General features: G+C 57.3%; 2 protein-coding genes across 4 annotated transcripts; one reads left to right on the top strand and one right to left on the bottom strand.

Moving 5' to 3' along the window:
• Positions 1 to 591: 591 nt before the first annotated feature.
• TRIP10 (thyroid hormone receptor interactor 10) lies at positions 592 to 9,384 on the bottom strand. 2 transcript variants are annotated; one of them, XM_032394631.1, is made up of 15 exons: positions 9,306 to 9,384; positions 8,017 to 8,132; positions 7,876 to 7,932; positions 6,855 to 7,002; positions 6,714 to 6,776; positions 6,391 to 6,495; positions 6,176 to 6,304; positions 5,460 to 5,606; positions 5,153 to 5,347; positions 3,962 to 4,129; positions 3,594 to 3,703; positions 1,691 to 1,823; positions 1,333 to 1,475; positions 1,138 to 1,256; positions 592 to 1,023 (listed from the first exon to the last, which is right to left on the bottom strand). In XM_032394631.1, exons 1-15 carry the CDS (start codon positions 9,327 to 9,329, stop codon positions 875 to 877), a joined length of 1,806 nt encoding a protein of 601 aa, XP_032250522.1. In that variant the 5' UTR covers positions 9,330 to 9,384; the 3' UTR covers positions 592 to 874. The 2 variants fall into 2 exon arrangements, with proteins under 2 accessions (XP_032250522.1, XP_032250523.1); XM_032394632.1 differs by lacking the exon at positions 3,962 to 4,129.
• A 1,774-nt stretch (positions 9,385 to 11,158) lies between these two features.
• On the top strand, positions 11,159 to 19,237 carry GPR108 (G protein-coupled receptor 108). Of its 2 annotated transcripts, XM_032394941.1 has the most exons (18): positions 11,159 to 11,698; positions 12,305 to 12,424; positions 13,100 to 13,150; positions 13,317 to 13,399; positions 14,100 to 14,224; positions 14,353 to 14,414; positions 14,524 to 14,592; positions 14,691 to 14,795; positions 14,997 to 15,130; positions 15,241 to 15,316; positions 15,791 to 15,864; positions 15,950 to 16,067; positions 16,159 to 16,289; positions 16,383 to 16,426; positions 16,646 to 16,695; positions 16,858 to 16,941; positions 17,074 to 17,198; positions 17,428 to 19,237. In XM_032394941.1, the coding sequence occupies exons 1-18, from the start codon at positions 11,483 to 11,485 to the stop codon at positions 17,498 to 17,500; spliced, it is 1,740 nt and encodes a 579-aa protein (XP_032250832.1). In that variant the 5' UTR covers positions 11,159 to 11,482; the 3' UTR covers positions 17,501 to 19,237. The 2 variants fall into 2 exon arrangements, with proteins under 2 accessions (XP_032250832.1, XP_032250833.1); XM_032394942.1 differs by lacking the exons at positions 11,159 to 11,698; positions 12,305 to 12,424; positions 13,100 to 13,150; positions 13,317 to 13,399; positions 14,100 to 14,224 and having other exon boundaries at positions 14,363 to 14,445.
• The last annotated feature ends 1,477 nt before the right edge of the window (positions 19,238 to 20,714 follow it).

The following is a 20,714-nucleotide window of genomic DNA, read 5'->3' as shown; positions in this document are numbered from 1 at the left end:
CATTCTGCTTCACAGATTTGCAAAAACCCATACTGTATCCCTAAAAGTGTACATGAATCCTAGGGTGAGGGACAGCCTCCTCCCCCACGCTAGAAAATCCAGGTGTTTGGAGGCCCTATCCCACCTCCCACCCCCACACACCTATCTTACAAACGGGCAACATGAGGCTTTTAATGGCAAGAGAACTTGCAGAGATCTCTTACTCAGAAGCCAGAGTTCAAATGCTTTTTAAGAGCTGTGTGACTTCTAGCAAATGGCTCAACCTGTCTGTGCTTGCCTTCAACGTAAAAGGGAGGCTGTGTACTTTCTAGGGGTTTTCATGGGGGATTAAAGCTGTGTTCAAGTATCGTGGGTGGAGAATGCCCGGTACACAGCAGGTGCTCAACACTGCCTTTTCTCAGTAAAGCTGCGGTAAACACAGAAAGGATGTTTGGTGCTTTTCTTCCTATACTGAAGTCACAGACAAGCACCCAACTCCAGGGAAGTTTTGTCCAAGGTGTGCCTGAGTTTACCTCCCCTTCTTCATTCTCTCTGTGGCCAGGAAGGAGGCCGTCATTTGCATATCCAGCCCCAGTATGTAAATCTACCAATAAGGCACAGACTCCAAAAGCTTTATAGAATTTTTTTATATAAAACAAAATGGCCCTAGCCCAGCGGCAGGAAGAAAAGATTTGAAACACGAGTATGTACATCAATGGTAGAAGGCACAGCGAGTCCGTCTGGGATGAGGAGTGGGTTGGGGGGTGGGGGGCAGCAGGTTACACAGGTCTCAGCTGAAGCCACGGGGGCAGAAATAAAGTGCGTAGGTCCTGGGGCCCCCCCGTGGCCCAGAAGCAGCAGCCAACAGCCCCCTTCTTCCCGCCTGTGGCAGGGTTCAGCTGAGCGTGACACGGAGGTAGGAGGTGGGCACATAGCCCTCACCTCCCTGTTTCCGCCTGACCCGGGTCCAGCCATCGCCTTTGTCCTCCTCCATGAGACTGAGGTCTTCACCCTCGGCCATGGAGATGGTGCCCTCGCTGGACCCTGTCGTGGGAGGGGCAGTGGGCTCAGATCTGCTTCAGGTGAAGGTAAACACAATCTAGCCAAAAACACCGCCCACCCCCTAAGCAGCTGATGGGACCCACAAGCTGTCCTCACCTTCAAAGTGGTATATGGCCACACAGTGACCTATGGGGGATGCCGGCTCCTCAAAATCCTCGTCAAACTCCGTGTAGATGGGGGCATCCTGACCCTCCTCGGAGAGGGGCTCTTCAGAGCTGGTTGGGGAGAACAAAGCAGGTCAGGACAGGCCTCCCAGGTCCTGGGGCCAGACCCACTCTGGCCTCCACTCACCTCTCCTTGTCATCCTGCGGTCCGCTATTGGTGCTGCTGCTGTCAGGAGGGGCACTGGCTGGGGGCTCTGGAGGCCGGGGGTGGCGGCCCAGGCTGTCCCCCCGGTTGCTCAGGACCCGGCTCTCGGCTTCCACCAGCCAAGCCTGAGAGGAGGGAGTCACAGTCAGTTCCAGGGCAGGGCTCCGGGGTCAGCCCGCTCTGGGCCTGGAGGTTTCCTGAGATCACCCATGCACACCCAAGGCTGTGATGAGAAACAGCTGGGGCACCACCCCCACCCAACACCTCCCTGTTCCCCCCCCCCAGGAAGTGACTCAGCTAGGCCCGCTGGCCCCCACCCCTCCCCAGGGTCTTCCCTGACCTCATACTTCTGCACTTCCGATTTCAGCCGTTCGATGTTGTTCAGGGTTTCCGTGATCCGGGGCTCCAAGCTGGCAGGGTCCCCCATCTGGGGTGTCTTCTCATACACATCCTTCATTTTCTTCAGGGCTTCTCTAGGATGACATAGACACAGATCAGAAAGAACAGTCCCATATGACTTAACAAGCAGAAAAAAAAAAAAATGTGCTTGGCTTCAAGGAGCCAACAGCAAGACAAGACAGTGGTTAAATCACAAACGCTGGTGCTTCACTGCCTGGGTTCGAATCCCAGTCTGGGCATTTCCTTGTCTGTGAGTGTGGGTGAAGTTACGGGACCTCTCAGTACGCAAATCTGGAAAATGGGGATAATGATGCATATATCTCATGTAAGTGGCTGCAAAGATTAGAATGGTGCCTTTATTTATTCAGATACACATTGACTACCTACTGCATACCAGTCACTGTTCCAGCCATCAGAATATAGCCCTACATAAGACCATCAGGATTCTGCCCTGGCTCACAGTCTCAGGAATTCACTTGGGAATGCCAGTGAATCTACGTAAAGGATTTGAAATAGTGTATGGCACGCAGTAAACACTCTATAAATGTTCGGTATTATTATCATTAGTCCCTGATCCCTGTCTCCTCCAAGACTATAGATACAGGCAGTAGTAGTAACAAGCATAGACCTTGGAATATGTCAAACTTGGGTTCAACTTCTTTCCAGTCCTAATACCACATCCAGGCCATGGGAAAACAAGCAGAGAGGTGGGACCGCTAGAATTCAAGGCCAGCCTGTCTTGACTCCAAAGCATGCTACCTTCACCCCTACATCATAAAGACTCGGGGCGCCTGGGTGGCTCAGTCGGTTAAGCATCTGCCTTCAGCTCAGGTCATGATCCCGGGGTCCTGGGATCGAGTCCCATGTCGGTGGCTCAGCAGGGAGCCTGCTTCTCCCTCCCCCTTCTGCCCCTCCACACGTTGTGCTCTCTCTCTCAGATAAATAAACAAAATCTTTAAAATAAATAAAGAAATAAAAATAAAGACTCAGGAACTACAAGGTTCCGAATGGAACTTTACACCAATAAAAGCTTCGTACAATAAAAGTTTTATACAAGAGGTTCTATGCAAAAAGGCAAGAGAGAACTGGGCTGCCCGTCCCCAAGTGGCAAACGTCATTCCTATTATTTAAGAGGAGTGGGAAGAGGATCTTGTTGCTTGGAAGAAGTGAGTACAGATTTTCTTTTTTTCAGTCTGGCAGATTTTTTTATTGTTAATATTTTAAGTGTTTGAGTTATTAAGCAGATAACCATGGGTGGGTTTTTTTTTTCTTTTAGCCAATATGGTAGTAAATGAGACTAATAGATGTTTTTATATTGAACCATCTTTGCATTACTGGGATAACACCCAATCGTTCATAACTTGTCTTTTAAAAAGTTATGTTTTTATTATGGTAAAATACACATTAACATGAAAGTTCCCACTTGAACCATATCTAGGTGTACAGTTCCGTGGCATCAAGTACAGCCACACTGTTGTGCAACCATCCCCATCACATGGAACATTATTTTTAAAATACATCACTGGATTTGTCTGGCTAGGAATCTGCATCCAAGATCCTAGTGAAGTAAAATGAGCCCAGAATTTGAATTTCTCGAGTTCTCGCTAACAGATATGGAAATTGATTCCACCAAGCCTCCTAAATGAGCTGGCAGCTTCCACTTTTTCTGTTTGCTGCAATGACTTGTGTAAGAGGCGAAGTAACTGTTTCCTTCTAAGTATGGTAGGAATCACCTGTAAAACCACCAGTGCCTGGGGCTTGTTCGGGAGAGCTCAGAGTACCATTTCAGTATAGTTCATTTATCCTTTTATTTTTGTTTCTTGCCTGCCTGCTGCCAATCTTACCTCTGGTCGACCTCCTTCTGTAGCTCACGATTCCGTTCTTCCAGCTGCTGTTGAAGTCGTTTTCTCTGCTGCTCTGGGGGCAAGTGGCTGAAATCCTCCGTCACCACTGTCTGCAAGGTGGGAAGACTGAGTTTGGGATCAGGGATTCTCAGCTTCCAGGCTCTAAGACACTGCGAAGACACACCAAGTCCACCTTCCTCCCCACCCAACGTTCTTGGGGGGCAAGGCCATGCACAGAGCAAAGCAGGTCCGGGTCTGGAAACCGGAGGAGGGGGCCCAGCTGGCGGCAGGAAGCGAGCCCAGGGTCCCGCCACCCAGCCGCTGGGCAGGCTGGGGCTGCCCCCTCCTCCCCCGGAGGCCTCACTTACCCCACGGCTGCCTCGAAGGCTGCGGAAGGATGCTAGCCGCGGTTTGACTGACTTACTGATCTCACTCAGTATGGCCAAGGGGTCGAGGCCGGAGCGGGGGGATGGGGGTCCATTAGGCAATGGCGAGGGCAAGGGGCCCCCCAGGGAGGAGAGGGGTGGGGGGCGTGGCTACCGGCGGGGCAGGGGAGGGGGTGGGTCAGGAGGGGTGGGAGGATGTAGAGAACAAGGATGGATGGACGGACGGACGGAATAAAGAAAAAAGAAAAAACAAAATGGAGAAAAGAAAAGAAAAAAAAAACAAACGGTAAGAAAACCACAACTCAAGATGCACAATCACATACAGAAAATGCATGCAAAGAGCAACACAAATATCTGGGAGGTGGTGGGGAGGGCATTAGACTGTGAGCCAGAAGGCCAGACCCCTCCCTACCCCCGTATGTCACCTCTCCCTTGAATTCTATATCCAGTACCTAGCATGGGGCCTGGGGGGAGGGGAGGGGGGCAGGGAGGCCCAGGGTTCTGTCCACCCAGGTTTCTGGGCTCACAGTCTAGAAGGTACAGGGAGATGCATTCAGGGAATCAAGATCTCAGACAGGTATATGGCCACAGAGATCAGAGGCAAGCAGAGGGAAAGGTAGAAGGCATGAAGTATCAAAAGGGTCACAGGTGGGGTTGAAGCTGGGGAGTCCCGTGTACAAAGTGAAGAGAGGTATCAAATTATATGTCAAGAGGGATCAAAAGTATGTAACGGGGTCATGAGATATAAACCTGGGGGGGTGTCTAAGGTATAAAACAGGGGCGTCCAGCTATGCGCTTGACAATAAACCAAAAATCCCAAGAAAAAACAGCCTGAGGGTCGGGGGCCCAAGGACCCATTGGCAGGATGGACTCCAGGGGAGTCCTCAGGGCGAGTATCTTAAGCCCTCATCCAGCCCTGAATCCCAGAAGCAGGTCTTCTCCCAGCATCCCAAGAAGCAGCAGACAGACACCACAGGCCCCCTCCCTGCACCCCCCTCAGCCTTGGGGGACTCCCAGGCCAATAGCCGGGCCGCCTCCCTTCCCTCCAGCCCGGGCCAACAGCCAAGAGGAAAATTCCTGCCCAGGACTCAGCGTCCCAGCGGCTGGGGCTGACTCAGTGGGGGCCCCCCTGTCCCCACTCACACTCCCCCTCCCAAGGGCTCCGGCCCCCACCTTGTTCTTCTTGCCGAAGGGCCAGCGCTTGGCACGGCTACGGCCTGGGCCTCGGAGCTCAGGCCGTCCATCGGAGGGGGTGCCCAGGCTGCTGTCTGAGGGCACGCGGTTCATGGGCTGGCTGAAGTCTTCGAATTCCACGTCACCAGGGCGGGCAAAGCCTGACTTGTGCAGCTCGATTAGGACCTGGGAATCCTGCGAGGAGGGGCGGGGGGTGATGGGTGGGGAGTAGTCAGGGACAAGACTAGGGCCTGGGGTCATCCAACCGCCCGCCTGTCAGCCCACTCGCCCAGGACCCCACACGCACGTTCTTGGCATCTACGGCATCTGCAGCCACCTTCATGCCCTCCAGACACTTCGCGATGATGGGCACCACTTGTAGCTCGGCCTCCGACAGGAGCCCATAGCCGGCTCCCAGGTGGGTAGCCCGCCGCTCATCCATGTCCTGCAGCTTCTGCAGAGACAGGACAGGGGCGCTAATGGGGACCAGGAGCGGTGATTCAGGCCGCAAACATGACGGGGCTCCACACTGGCCCCCGCCCTGAGAGCCCAGTCTGGTGGGGAAAACACAGCATCGAACAGAGACTTCCAGCCCAGGGTGGCCAGAGAGACATGGGATAGGGGAGATTTGAGAGGGGAGTCTGAGGAAGCTCCCGCCTTGCCTAGGGAGTCAGGAAAGGCTTCTCAAAGGAGGTGACAATGAAGCCAGGGCTTTGAACAGACACCACACCCAGCACAGGTACTGCCTGTCCCAGGGTGGAGTGGAGTGAAGAGGCTAAAGGAGAAGAGGGGAAATTCGAGGCCTTTCAGAGGGGTTGTTAGAGCTGAGGCTTAGAAGAATGAATAGGAGTTTCCGAAGAAAAGAAAGACATCCCTGGCAGAAAAACACAGTTCGAGTAAAGACAGAGCTCACTGTTGTTTCCAATTCCCTTTCGATTTAGAGATCGGGACATTGCCGCTAAGGTTTTGACAGATGTGTAAGAGTCGGTTAATTTTGTGGGTCTTTCAGGAGCGGGCACTCACATCAAATATCTGGGGCATCTGGGAAAAATAGAAGTGGGACTGGTCTCGGTTGAAGCGCTGTAGTTGGGCCGCATACTCATTTTTGCTTTCTTCTGCCATGTGACTTCGAAGGTGGGCTTGTTGCTTGGCCTGAGGAACATCGAGGCAGGGGTCGCTGCCAGGTTCTGGCTCCATCCCCGCCGGACCTCCAAGCCCATCCCAGAGCCCACAGGTACCTTCTCCACGTCAGCCTTCGTGGCATTGATATCCTGATCGAGTCGCTCAGCGGTCTGGGCTGCCTTTTCAGCCTCCCGGCAGTCCCGCTCAAACTTACGCTTACTCTACCAGGGACAGAGCCAGAAGGAGGTAGGAGGTGAGAAGGCAAGGTTTCAGAGACTGGGGGGACATTACCCAGCAAATGGGGTGGGGGGTGCAACGGGCATGCTGGAAACCCATGGGAGGGGCTCCAGGCCAGACAACGTAGGCAGCTGCATGAAGCAGCGACCGTCAGCCTGCTCCTCGGGGCCAGAGCCACCCTTCCCCGCACCCACAGACTCACATTCTCCAGCTGTTTGAAGCTACTTTCCAGCTGCTGCTGAGCCCGGCGGCCTTCCTGAAAGTGCTGTTCAAACCGAAATGGTTAGGCTCCCCTGAGTTGAGGTAGTGGTCCCCGGGCAGATCCAGAGCAGGGATCACTCACCATCTTTCTCTCCTGTTTCATCTCCTGCGAGTACTTGGCCAGCTCGAGACACACACGGACGCCAAGGTTCTCGGCCACCAGCTCTCGCTGGCCCGCAAAGTCATTCACCTCCTGGAGAATCTGCACAAAGGACTGCTGCTGGCTGAACCTGCGGCAAGATGGGCAGGGGCAGCGAGCCAGGGTCAGGTACCCACCCCCCCACCCCCCAGGAGCCCCAGGACCCACCTCCACATGGGAAAGGGAAAGCCCCAACACATTCCTCCTGGAAGCAACCACAAATCCTGGTCCATATCCCTTACCCCAAACCCTTCAGGGGGATGCATTTCAGAACTCAGAATTTTTCAGGTCTAGAAAGGGGACATAATGCTTATACCATCTTTTATGCATCACCCCAGTGGGGTCAGGGGCAGCATCCTGTAATCAAACACTGTAAGTATTTTTGCAGTGAGAGGTATTAATAGTCACACAAAGTGGGATAAAAACCAAGGACGTGATGAAATTAAGTCAGGTCAGGTCAGAGACCGCTGCCAAACTACCAAAACAATCTTTTGATTTCTAGAGCTTTTTGGATTCTGGAACTGGGGGCCTGGAATGAAGCGCAATCCTCCTGTGACACTTACTATGGGCTAGACACTGCTTCAATGCATTATCTCAGTTAATCTTCAAAGGAGCCCTACATGGTCATCGTCATCGTCATCATCCCGTTTCATAGGTGAAGAAAACAGGCATAAAAACTTAAGTCAATTACCCAGAGTCACTTGTTTAGTAACTGCTGGAGCCTCCCTCACCTTAGGAGAGGCAAATGGAAAACTCGTCAATTGCCCAAAGTCGGGGGCTGGAAAATAGTGGATTTAGGATTCCAGCACAGGTGATCAGGATCCTGCATCCATGCTCATCCCTCTAGGTGGGAACTGAAGCAAGAGGTGAGGGACTTGCTTAGGTAGTCTAGCTGAGGCAGAGGAAGTGAGACCAACACCCCTGGCCCCCCAAATCTAGCATGGCAATCCGTCTCCATCCTTACTTGGATTCTGGGTCATCTTTGGCAGGTCTCTTGGGCAGGTATTTTTTCACCAGGCTCCTAACGGAGAGAGGCAGAAAGGCTGAGCCCCCAGCCCTCCAACAGCTTCCCCAAGCCCAAGGCGGGTCCATCCTAGGGTCTCACCTCAGCTGCTTTGCATAAGCCTGCTCCACCTCGGTCCGCTCTTTCACGAACTTCACGTATTTGTCCAACAGGTCCAGCCCCCACTGCGTGTGCCGCTCGAGCACCTCAAACTGATCCTGGAAGCGGGTGGAGGATTCGAGATCACGACGTTGGGACCCCACGGGCCGGAGGACCAGGCGCAGGAGAAGCTTCAAGGCTCAGAGCGAGCAGAAGGTGTGGCTTCCCGGCCCCGCCCCGCGCGGCGCGGGGGGAGGCAGGAAACCGGCGGGAACCCCCTCCCCTTCCCGGGAAGGGCCAGGGAACAGGGGCGGGGCCCCAGCCGGACCACTGGGTCCCCGTCTCCAGACCGCCAAGCGGGGTGTGGAATGGGGCAGAGCCACTCCCCCCTGCCCCGGCTCCCCTGATCCCCCCTCCCAAGATTCCGGAAAATCCGGCCGGCCCGGCGTGAGTCAGGACCAGAGGGGCAGGGTTAGCCGCAGTTTGGGGGGCCCCAGAATGTCCAGGAGACAGGCACCATGTTCCCCGGGTCGCCATGCTTCCTGGGGTCCCCCCCAATATGTGACTCAGTTTCCCCCACTAACTCCACTGCACCTCCAAAAGAAATTCCAGAGTTGCGGGGGAAGGAATCTAGTTACCCCGCTGCACCCAGAAACCCAGGGATGCCACCGCCCCCATAAAAAGGAGGGGTCAGAGGTCCCGACTAGGATATGGGGAAATTTCTGGGGCTTCCAGAGCAGAGGTTAGAGGCAGCCTAGGGCCGGCCCCTCCCAGTGCCTGGGGCGAGATGGGGGAGGGGGCTGAGCCTCGCAGCCCCTCCCCCCCCAGAGCGTCCCAAGCCCCTAGGTGTTGATTGGAGGCGCCGAAAGGGCGGTCAGAACTTCTAGGTCCCACGTGGGGTTGAAAGTGGCCAGAGGGTCCCCTCCCCCGCCCGAGCCGGACAGGCGGGCGGCGGGCAGGGACCCAGGGGCCGTAAGATAAGCCGCCCGCCCAGCCAGGGTTCTCAAAATAGGTGACCTCGCCCGGCCGCCCCGGCCTGGTCCCAGGACTTCTGCCCTCCTCACTCTGAACCCCGTGCTCAGTTTCCCTAGTCAGCTCCTGCAAGGTCGCCCTTCGCCCTGGGCGTCCTGAAACGCCCTGGGAAAACTCCGAAAGAAGGCGAAAAGCGGGGACTCCAGGGGTCTCCGAAGGGGGAAAGCGCCGAGCCCCCGCTAAGGTCTTGCAGAAGCAAAGGGGGAGGGGGTCTGGACTCCAGAAAGGGAGGAACTTGGGGCCAGGCCTATCGGACTCACCCACAGCTCGGTGCCCCAATCCATGCTGCTCCCGCCGAAGCCGCCGCCGCCGCCGCCGCGCCCGGTCCCCGCCGCCCGCCGCCGGGAGACTCAGCTTGGAGCGGCGCGCCCGGCCCCGCCCGCCAGGGCCCCGCCCACTCCAGGCTCGGCCACGCCCCCGCAGGCCCAGCCACGCCCCCATCTGCGCGGAGGCCCAGAACAGCGCCCTAAAGGCGGGACCCCCCCAGGAGGCGGGGCGCAACGGACGCCCCGCCCCCTCTTAAAGGAAAGTTGCCACCAGCCGCCACTGGACCGACGCCTTAAAGGACCCCCACCCATTTTCCAAATCCCCCGGGCCCTTCTTCACCCCATCCTCCCCAACCCTACCCCGCCCGGGACTGTTCTTACTTTTCTCTTTTCCTTCAAACATTCTTTAAAGGGACAAGACATTAAAACCCCAACCCGAGAGGTCCTTCCCCCCACCCCGTCGCTGGGAGAACCTGAGGTCACCCCGCTCTTGCGGGCCGGCCCGGCTCCAGACATCTATGCTGGGCCCACTAATGGTCAGGTTCCCTCCGGCCACAGGGCGGATGGGAGGACTTCGATCCTGCCCAGAACGCGCCTCTGCCAAGGCCCGGTCCATTAGCACCCCCACCGCTTCCTGCCTTCCCCCCCTCCCGAAGTCTGCGCCGGGAAACTGAGGACGGGCCGTCCTTGGGGCACCGGGCCCAGGTCTTTCCTCGGCCCTCAACCAGTTCGCGCTTCCACCTGCCCATTTTCCAGTCGCATGAATTTAGACCCAATCAGGCTTCACGGTCTGTAGACCCTGGTTCCGACTCCACCTCTCCCTCCAGACACTCGGGCCCTGGGGCTTGGAAGTCTGTCACCTCCCTCACAAAAGTCTGTTCACACTTCATTAATCTCTTTAAGGCACTGAGATGAAAGGGGAGAGAACCCTCCAGCTCCCACCCTCATCCTCTCCTGCCTTTGGTCCTTAGTGTCTATGGAGGTGACAGACGTCCCAGAGCCCCCAGGCACAAGTTAGGCTCTAAGCCTCCGGGCTCCCAGTACACAAACTAGTACACATACTGGGGAGCCCAGGAGGATAGCCCCAGGAGCCCATACTGGGACAGATGGCTCTGTGGGGACCTGGCCCCACCTGCTGGTGGCTTCTGAGCTAGAAAACCTCAAGTTGCAAAGTGAGCTGTGCTCCAGGGCTTGGGCGACCAGATGAGTCAGGGGCTCAGCATGGGTTCTGACCTCAGTGGCTTAGCCTGGTATTAAGAGTCTCAACACTGGCCTCAAACTCAAATTGGAATTTGGACTCGTTCCAGGTCGGCACCACATTTGGGATGAGATCTCAGACTGGGGTCAGAAGTTTAGCGGAGGGGTCAGCAAACCACTAGGAGGTCTTGGACTCAAACTAGGGTCCAGAGGTCAGGCCTAGTTTGGGGTCAGGGCTCAGTCCAGGTGGGGGGCTCAACCGGAGATTAAGGCCCAGGCTCAGCGTAGGTCGAGGGTCAGAAGGGAGTGGGGGAAGTCTGGATTTCAGGCTGATGTCCGGGCTCAGTTGCAGGTAAGGACTCAGCCTGGGGTTGGTGTTCAGCCCGTCGACAAGTCCAGCCTGGGATCTTTGGATGGGCTACTAGCTGCCTCACTCTAGGATAAAGCAGGCTCCGCCTAACGCTGGAATTCAGCCCGGGGTCATAGGTCATCCTAGGGTCAAGATTTAGCCTGGGGCTAGGTTTCGGCCTTTCGTGGATCAGGAAAATTAGAACAGGGCAGGCCTCAGCAGATGTGCGTGTTTACCAAAAGCCTGTGCTCTGGCTGGGAGCCACATCCCCAGGGTAAAAAGAGGAAGTCCGTCCTTGGGGATATTGGGAAATGTAGTTTATTGAATGCCCTGTAGCGCCGTCTGGTCTCACTGCATTCTGGGTAATGTAGTCCTGGACCGATTTCAGTTGGGCGTGGGTGAAGGAATTCCGCTTCAAGGGCGGGATATCAGATCCATCAGAATTGGTTAGATGGACGGTTTATCAAATTACATCAGTACAATCGTTCTAGTGATTGGTGAGAGAGGAGGCGGGTTAAGCAGTATCAGCAGCCCATTCGGAGCTGGTGATGTCCATTTGGTGTCGTGAGGGGGAGTGGTGCGGCTTTTCGAGGAAACGGTCGCTGATTGGCTGGGAGGGCTTGACATGCCAGAGGGTCGGCCCCCATCGTGCTGCGATTGGCTCACCCTTAGGCGGGTGGGTGCGTCAGAGGCGGTGTCTGGGGAGGTGGCGGCTCCAGAGATGGCAGTGAGCGAGAGGAGGGGGCTCGCCCGTCGGAGCCCCGCGGAGTGGGGGCTGCGGCTACTGCTGCTCCTGCTCTTGGGCGGCTGCTCGGGGCGCATCCACCGGCTGGCGCTGACGGTGAGTCCCGTCGCGCGGCGGAGCGGGGCGGGGAGCGCAGTTTCGCTTCCTAGGAAGCCCCTGGTGTGGAGTGGTCTCGTCCTACCTCCCCCTCTTCCTACGCGGGATGGAGCCGTCCGCCGCCCCCCGTTTCCAGGCCCCGAGTGGTCTCGTCCGAGGAGTCCCCCTCAGACCTCGCGTGGAGTTGCCTGGCCGACCACGCTAGGGTTGTGCCCGGCCCCCCGGGGGTGGGACCTCACCTCCAGGGACTACCCACCCTCCTTAATCCTCTAAATTCTTGGGATCGCTCTGCGCTGGGGCCCTTGGCGCCTCCCAGGGGAGTCCCTGGGTTTTCTAGAATGGGGTCCTCTGGGCACTCACAGGGATCTTGGAATCTACAAACTGTCTGGGAGGTCGGGGCTCGGCACGCCAAGATAAATAACTCTGCTCTTGGGGTGGTGCTCACCCGGTGCGGAGACTTCCAGGTGCCCCAGGCTTTCTCTTCCTGGACTCTCAGAACAGTGGCTGGAGGAGCTGGGGCTCCCTGTTCCTACCCCGCGCCAGAGCCGTGGGGCTGAGTTGGTGGGAAGAAGTCTGAGCTGCCTCTGCTTCCTTGGTCTCCGGCAGGGGGAGAAGCGAGCAGACATCCCCCTGAACAGCTTCGGCTTCTACGCCAATGGCTCCCTGGAGGTGGACCTGAGCCTCCTGCGACTGGGCCTCCAGGACACAGAAGAGAAGGCCCCGCTGGTGAGGGGCTTTGAGGACTTTACTGGAGGAGGGCGAGGTGCACAAGTTTCCCAAACCCTCCTCCAGTCCCCAGTTCGTAGCTCCGCCTCTCATCCATGTGATCTTGGGCAAGTCCATTGGCCTTTCTGAGCCTCCGTTTCCTCATCTGTAACATGGGAATAATAAAATCTCGTGCAATATGTGCTGGGCCCTGAGCTGGGGTTGGTGGAGGAAGGGCACACCAATGCACAAGCTATCCCCAGTTCCTGCAGTCAGAATAAGTAGCTAGCATTTTTTTAATGCCCACTGAGTCCCAGGTACCTGGCAGAGCAGTTTCCATGGGTCTGTTCTCTCAGAGCCACCTCTCAGGGATGCTGTGAAAACGTTACACCTGTAACATTTTAATTGAGTGAAAACAGGGTGGGCTAGGTCCAGAGGACCAGCGAGGGTCTCCCCTCCGCCCCCCACCCTGGAGAAGCGACATCGAAGTTGAGCTGCACGGGATGGTTAGGAGTTAAGAGTATGAGGGGGCAGGGGCAGGACAGGTTGTTGGAATTCCATGAGTGAATGTGGGACTTAGCACACAGTAAGGGTTCAGTCAATTTGAGGTCACATTTCTCTTGCTACTAAGAGAGGTGGCTTGGGGAGGTCCCTATGCAATTCCTCATTTCTTCCCCTTTTCTTTCCACCTGCCAGGTGGGGTTCAGTCTGACTCGGGCTCGATCTGGCAGCACTCGATCCTACTCAGTGAGTGGAGGAGGAGGTGGGGGAGGGGGTGAGGAAGGCCCCTTCATTCTTTCACAGGGAGGGGAGCAAGAAGTGACCCTCCCTTGCAAGGTAGATGGGGAGGAGGCAGGGTGGGGCCAGGCTAGTGGGAGGCGGTAACCAAGGCGCCCTCCTACCCACTCCCTAGACCCAGGACCCCCACGACTGTCCTCTGCGGAAAAATAGTAGCAATCTCCTGGTTCTCTTCCTCATCAACACCAAGGATCTGCGGTAAGTTGATGGACCAGAGGCTCTATCATTCATATTTTCCTGGGTGTGATACCCCCATAAGCAAGCTATCAGGTGGAATGAGAAGCCAGCTGGAAAGAACCTCATGCTCTTAGGAGGAAAACCACTTGCTTTTTAATTTTGCCTCCCAGCCTTGTGACTATGGGAAGGAGGGAGCGGGGGGGGGGGGGGGCTAGGGAGTGTTGGGGTCCCAGGGCAGAATTCACAGACACAGAGGAGTGTTGTGAGAATTGATAGCCACCGTTCATACGTGTTGAACGCTTCCTATGTGGCGGGGAGCGTCCTGCGAGCTTTTACAGGTGTTAATTCATCCACTCTTTATACTGATAACATCCCTATTCTAAAGGAGGAAACTGAGGCCCAAGAACCAGAGTCCAACAAGACTGTGTAGCCTGTCTGTAGATACATTTTCATGTTAAATAATGCACTTACGTGGAATGAGTAAGTCAGTGTCAGGGGAAGGGACAGTCACCGGTGCGGGCAGCGCCCAGATGCGGCAGCCGTCTTGATGGCTGGTGGCCGGTGCTGGAACTGTGTGATCACTGACTCAGCCTGACACCAGCCCTCAGAAAGGAGATCCTGAGGGCCCAAGGGACCATTGAGTTCCTCTGCACACGTTGTGTGCATGACCCAAGCCTTCAGCCTCCTGGCCTCGCCCTTGAAGCCCCCACCCTCACCCCAGGGTCCAGGTGCGGAAGTATGGGGAACAGAAGAAGCTGTTCATCTCTCCTGGGCTCCTCCCTGAAGTGCCCTCCGAACCAGGGCCCCCGAAGCCAGAGCTCACAGTCACCCCTAAAGTGAACAGTGGTGAGTCAGGCTGGCTGTGTGAGCGGGGAGGGTGGATGGCCAGGGCTGCGCGGATGCCCCCCCCCCGCCCAGTTTTCTGCTGTCCTTCTGTCCATCCATCCCTAAACTCATTCCCTTGCCCCCTATAGGGACCACCACTGCGCTTGACAAGGCCAAGTCAAAACCCACAGTGTTTCAGGGGGACCAGCAGGTTCGAGGAAGCCAGGGCAGGAGGGAGGAAGGTCTGTTCCTCTTCGGGCCGGGGGGCATATGGAGCCCCAGGCCTGGGGCCACCTACATCACACCCTCTGTTCCCTCAGGGCCTCAGTGGGAAGGACAAGGAACTGGTCCTGGGTCTCGGGCATCTCAACAATTCCTACAACTTCAGTGTGAGTATCTGTGAGTGCCCGCGGCCCCACCTCCCCCCAGAGTGGGGACCCCCAGGCTGAGGCCCCCCCGTCTCCCCCTGTCTGCCCCCACCACCCAGTTCCACGTGGTGATCGGCTCTCGGGCCGAGGAAGGCCAGTACAACCTCAACTTCCACAACTGCTACAACTCAAAGCCGGGCCAGGAGCAGCCGTTCGACATCACGGTGAGCAGAGGCGGGCTGGCTACACCACATCCTCCCTGGGGCCGTGCTGTGGGACAAAAGCTGATGTGCCCATCTGGGAGGTGGGAAGACTGAGGCACAGAGAAGGGGAGCTTGAGAATGGGAGGGCGAGATGCACCCTCACAGCTCTGCACGTCCAGAGCTAGCATGAAATCCCCACCACCCACCCTGCCCCCTCCCCAGGTCATGATCCGGGAGAAGAACCCCGAGGGCTTCCTGTCAGCGGCGGAAATCCCCCTCTTCAAGCTGTACATGGTCATGTCTGCCTGCTTCCTGGCCGCTGGCATCTTCTGGGTGTCTGTCCTCTGCAAGAACATGTAATGCCTTGGTCCCTGGGGGGTCCCCCCACCTCCCCTCGTCATCGCTCTCCCATCCCTGCCCCTGACTGATGCCCCCCACCCCCTTCTGTCCCTGACCCCCCTGCCAGGTACAACGTCTTCAAGATCCACTGGCTCATGGCAGTCCTGGCTTTCACCAAGAGCATCTCCCTCCTTTTCCACAGTGTGAGAGCCTTGGGACAGGAGCAGAAGGGGGCGGGGCTGGGGTCTCTGGGTCCAGGAAGAAGCCCGTGGAGCCCACTCCCCAAATCTCTGCAGACCCTGGGCTTGGGAGTTCATGTGTCCCAACTGTCCCCATATCCAGACATTTTTATCACCATGGCCCCCAACTGTCCGCCCAACTCAGCTGTCTGCCTGTCCTGTCCATCTGTGACCCTCTGCCCTTCAGTCTGACTGTCCGTTGGCCCAGCTCCGACTCTCCCGCTGACTGATGGTCCCCTCCTCTGTCACGGCCACAACTGCCCATTTCTGGGTCCACCTGCCAACCCGATCATAACTGTCGGTTCTGTCAACTTTGTGGCCACCATGCCCACAGTGACTGTCCATGTTCCTGAACCACCACCATCCTCCCACTTGTACCACCGTCCACCCACACGTCCGCCTGTCTGTCTGACTGTCCATCTATCCATCCACCTCCAGATCAACTACTACTTCATCAACAGCCAGGGCCACCCCATCGAAGGCCTCGCTGTCATGCATTACATCACACACCTGTGAGTGCCCTTCTCTGTGGCAGGTGGGGGGCAGGCTGGGGAGGGCCGGGCACCACCCCCCCCTCACCACCCACACCCTCCCCAGGCTGAAGGGCGCTCTCCTCTTCATCACCATCGCCTTGATCGGCTCTGGCTGGGCCTTCGTCAAGTACATCCTGTCAGACAAGGAGAAGAAGATCTTTGGGATCGTGATTCCACTGCAGGTACACCTGGGGCCCCGGGTGGGCAGGCACGCATGCAGCCTTGGGGGCGCACCTACCCACCCCACACCGCCCCCTCCCCCCCGCCCCGTAGGTCCTGGCCAACGTGGCCTACATTGTCATCGAGTCCCGTGAGGAAGGTGCCAGTGACTACGTGCTCTGGAAGGAGATCCTCTTCCTGGTGGATCTCATCTGCTGCGGCGCCATCCTCTTCCCTGTGGTCTGGTGAGGATCCCGCCCCCGCCCCCGCCCCCTGCCCCTTGCAGACGTGGCAGGAGGCTGTGTTGACAGCCGTCCGGGTCCCCTGTCCCATTCCAGGTCCATCCGGCATCTCCAGGACGCATCTGGCACGGATGGAAAGGGTGAGGCCCTGGTCCCAGGACCTGCTGTGCCCCCGGCCCCTGTCCCGCTTCCAGGCCCCTCTTTATGATCCCTGGATGTCCCTTCCCTCCCCACCGGCTGCCCCTCCTACGTGTCCTCTGAACGGGCCCCTCCAGACTTCCTGCCCCTTGGACACTGCCCAGAACGTCCCTCCTCCATACTTGTCCCCTTCCCCTCCGTCGTCTGTGCACACCTCTCAGTGGCAGTGAACCTGGCCAAGCTGAAGCTGTTTCGGCATTACTACATCATGGTAAGAGCCCTGTTCTCACTCAGGGAAGTACTTGGGGCTGTTTTGTTTTTGTTTTTTGCTGGGGGGGAGGGTACAACCAGCCCATTGGCGTACCCATTCTAATTCCTCCTCCTGCCATCACTCTGAGCCCCAACACTCGGCCCTCTCCCTGTGTCCTGGCAGGTCATCTGTTACGTCTACTTCACGCGGATCATCGCCATCCTGCTGCGGGCGGCCATGCCCTTCCAGTGGCAATGGCTGTACCAGGTGAAGACCCGAGACCATGGCAGGAGGGGGGCCAGACAGTGCTGGGCAGTGGGGGGCAGGTGGGTGGGCCAGACAGTGGCTGGGGGGCTGGCGGGGGCTATCCCTGACACTCCCACTCCCCTTGCCCCCCAGCTCTTGGTGGAGGGCTCCACCCTGGCCTTCTTTGTGCTCACTGGCTACAAGTTCCAGCCGGCAGGCAACAACCCTTACCTGCAGCTGCCCCAGGAGGACAAGGAGGACACGCAGATGGAGCAAATGTGAGCCCCCCCGCTGCCACCCCGGCCCACAGGGGTGGGTGGGGGAGTGGGGAGTGTGGTGACTCTGGAGGCAGAGTGGGCAGGGCCAGGGTTCTGGCGATGGAGGGGGGGGGGCGGGGGGGGGGGGGGAGGTGGGCAAGCAGCTCTAGGGGTGGATTTGATGGGCACCGGGCAGGCGGGGCCTCGTGCCCCTCAACTCCTGGACCACCTCTTTGCTGTTTGCCTCTAGAATGACCGATTCTGGGTTCCAGGAAGGCCTTTCCAAAGTCAACAAAACAGCCAGTGGGCGGGAGCTTTTGTGATCATCCCCTGTGTCTGGAACCGTCCTCCTTCCCACACCTCCCGCCTCCGCCCTCCACACACACTCCTCACTCTCCAGCTCCTCTCCCAAAGCACGTGTGGCAGGGGGAGGAGGGCGCTGGGGTGCATGCAGCACCCAGCTCTCTGGGACCTGAGGTCCAGGAGCCCATTCAGAAGAGGGCCCCCTTCTTCTCCCCAAGCATTGGGCAGCCCTGTCCCTGCCCCAGAGCCACCCACCTCTTGCAGCTGTGCAATATGATCTGTTTTGCTACCCTGGTTTCTTGCCTTTCTGGGTGTTGAGGTCTAACACTGAGATTGTGTTTGCAATTTAGAGACCTGTATTCCTTGTGGAGGGAGGGTTGCAGTATCCATTGCTCTACATAGTAAATATCAGTTGAGCATCTGCTCTGTGCCGGGCCCCATGCCGGGTACTGAGGACAGAGCAGTGGCCCAGACCCACTTAAGGGGCTTACGGTTGGGGGGGAGGCCAGTCAGGGAGAGGGCTGAGTCACCAGACAGTTCCATCACAGGGCCTTGGCCCAGCCTGGGAAGTCAGGGAAAGGTGAATGGAGAAGTAGGGGAAAGGGCAGCAGGCCCAGGTAAGGGGACAGCATGTGCAGAGGCTGGAGGGCAGGAAAACATGCTGGGCAGCCCCACAAGAGCTCACACGGAAGACTAGAAGTAATCGTCGCTAACACATAGTGATCGCTCTATGCCGCACCCTCTTCCAAGGCTTCTGTTGATCCTAATTCCTCTCAGAAAGCCTGTGAGACACAGAGAGGCTAAGTCACTTGCCCAGGGTCACACAGCTGACAAGCTGGGAGACTCAGGACCCAAAACAACAGGGGTCTGGTTTCAGAGCTGCACTTTCCCACCAATGGCACTGCCCCCCTGCGCCTGGACTCCCTGCAACCAAACCTTTTGAGCTCGCCCCCTTTGTCATGTGAGCCTGGATGAGTGGTTTCACCTGTTTCCCAACCTGTAAAATGGGGGTCCCATGGGGTCGCCCCGGATAATGCTGGGAGTGACCAGCACAGCCTAACCTTTCGTGAATTGCCCTGAACTTTGAGGAATGACCTCAGATTAGGGATGCACCTGTGCACACACACGGGCGGCTCCAGAGATCGAGCCCTCCCCCTGTCCCACGGCACCCTTCAGCTAGAGGGCCTAGAGCCCCTTTTGGAGCTCTGGGAGACACTTCTTGGGAAGGGGGCGGTTGGGGGCCCAGGCCGGGGACAACAGGTAGAGAATTGGGCTGGGGTCAGGCTTCTTGCAAACGGAAGCAAGTATAACGGGCCCAGTGCATAAATAGCCCAGCCAGACAAGGAAGTGGGGAGGCACTGCAGACTGAGGAAGTCAGGCGAAGCCAGAGGAGCCCAGAATAGCCGGCGAGTCCCACTGCAGGGCTGGCTGGAGCTGGGAAGGGCTAGAAGCCTCAAGAGGCAGACACGGTGGGACTCAATGCCAGTGCGTGCAGGAGCCAAGGAACAGTTTAAAGCAGGGAAGGACATGGCCGTACAGGGTCAATGTCTCACTCCCTGTGCATGCAGGGCTGGGCGGGACCATGGCTCCCCAAAGATGTCCAGTCCCCAGAACCTGCGAATGTTGCAGTATGTGACAAAAGGCGCTTTGCAGCTGTGATTTAGTGAAAGACCCTGAGATAGGAGGAGATCCTGGATTGCCCAGTGTCAGCACAAGGATCCTCGCAAGAGGTCCATCGGAGAAGGAGAGTGACAAGGAAACTGGCCGGGGGGGGGGGGGGGGGGGGTGAGCTGTGGGGCTGGAGGGAGGGGCCGCGAGCCACGGAGTGGAGTGGCCACCAGAAGCGGAAGAGGCTAGAAGAGGATTCCTGCCCTGGAGCCTCCCGACGGAAATGAAGGAATGCAGCCCTGCCCACACCTTGATTGCAGACATCTGCCCTCCAGATGTGTAAGACAATAAACAGGTGTTATTTTAAGCCATCCAGTTCGTGGTCGTTTGTTAGAGCAGCCTTCAGAAACTCCTACAGTTTAGGAGCGTGAACTCTGGAGCCCAGCTCTTGCCAGCTAGAGGATCTTGGGCAAGTGGCCAAAGCCCTCAGTTTCTTGGTCTGTAAAATAGGGACGTGGAATAAACAAGGTTGGTGAGATAAGGTGCTGCGTCGGAGTCTCACGGAGCCCTTCTCCTCGTTCGAGGCGTCACATCATAATTCTGTAGGATCGCAAAGTTGTGTTTTTAGAAAAAGTCCCCAGTTGCTGTAGAGTAGGTGGGCTGGAAGCAGTGAGCCTACAGCGGGGAGGCCACGGACCACAGGGGTGGAGAGAATGGGCAGACTGGGACAGAGAACGCAGGGGACAGGGAGGAAGGGGGGGACCCTGGCCTGGAGGCCTGGCGGGGCTGTCACGGAAATAAGGCACGAAGGTGGAGGAGCAGGTGTTGGGAAAAATAAAAACACAGTCCAGGTGCGTTGTGTGGGGCACCAGGCCGAGCATTCTGCTTGCTGATGCCACCAGCTTGTCACCCCAAGACTCAGAGGGAAGTTCCGTGGCTGTGGGACTGTCCAGTTTACAGATTAGGAACTGAGCCTGGGAGGTCAAAACCTCTGCCCCTGCATCCTCCAAGGTGGGGGCCCTGGTGCCCCCACCTCTGCCAGGTGTGAGTGGGGGGGTGCAGGGTGGGGGGCGGGGAGAAGGAGCCAAGGGGCAGATGAGACTCAACCAGGCCAAGTTTATCTTCGAGTTAATGAGTAATAAGTAGTGAGAAGGGGAAGCTCAGGTTGCATGGTGGGGGGAGGGGAATTCTCAGAAAGCAGTGTAGCAAGGACCCCATTCTGGAAGTGGGGGGCCAGGAGGGAGAGTGGTCCCTGATGCTCCCAGGCCTGGCACTGCCTCTGAAGGGTGTGTGTGTGTGCGAGGGTGCAGTGGGGAAGTAACTGCACTCAAGCAGGCGTGGGGTGGAGGGGGGCACCTCCCCCCACCCAGAAATCATCCCCACTTCCTTCCCCTTCTTCTCTCCTTGCCCTTCCAGCTAGGGTGGCAAGACAAAATACAGGACACCCAGTTCAATTTGAATTGCAGCTAAACAGCAAATACTTTGTTAGGGTTAAGTATGTCCCAGATACCCCACTCAGCTCAGGCAACCTGGTTCTCCCTCCCTCCATATCTGGAATGCTGGGCAGGGTGCACCAGCTAACTGGAAGTCCCATCGCACTCTCCCCAGTCTCCTCCTCTCTCTCCC

This window comes from Phoca vitulina, unplaced genomic scaffold, assembly GCF_004348235.1.
Source record: "Phoca vitulina isolate PV1807 unplaced genomic scaffold, GSC_HSeal_1.0 scaffold81, whole genome shotgun sequence".
In the NCBI taxonomy this organism is placed as follows: domain Eukaryota; kingdom Metazoa; phylum Chordata; class Mammalia; order Carnivora; family Phocidae; genus Phoca; species Phoca vitulina.
The sequence above is the reverse complement of the archived record's forward strand: the minus strand, read 5'-3'. Positions and strand labels throughout refer to the sequence as shown.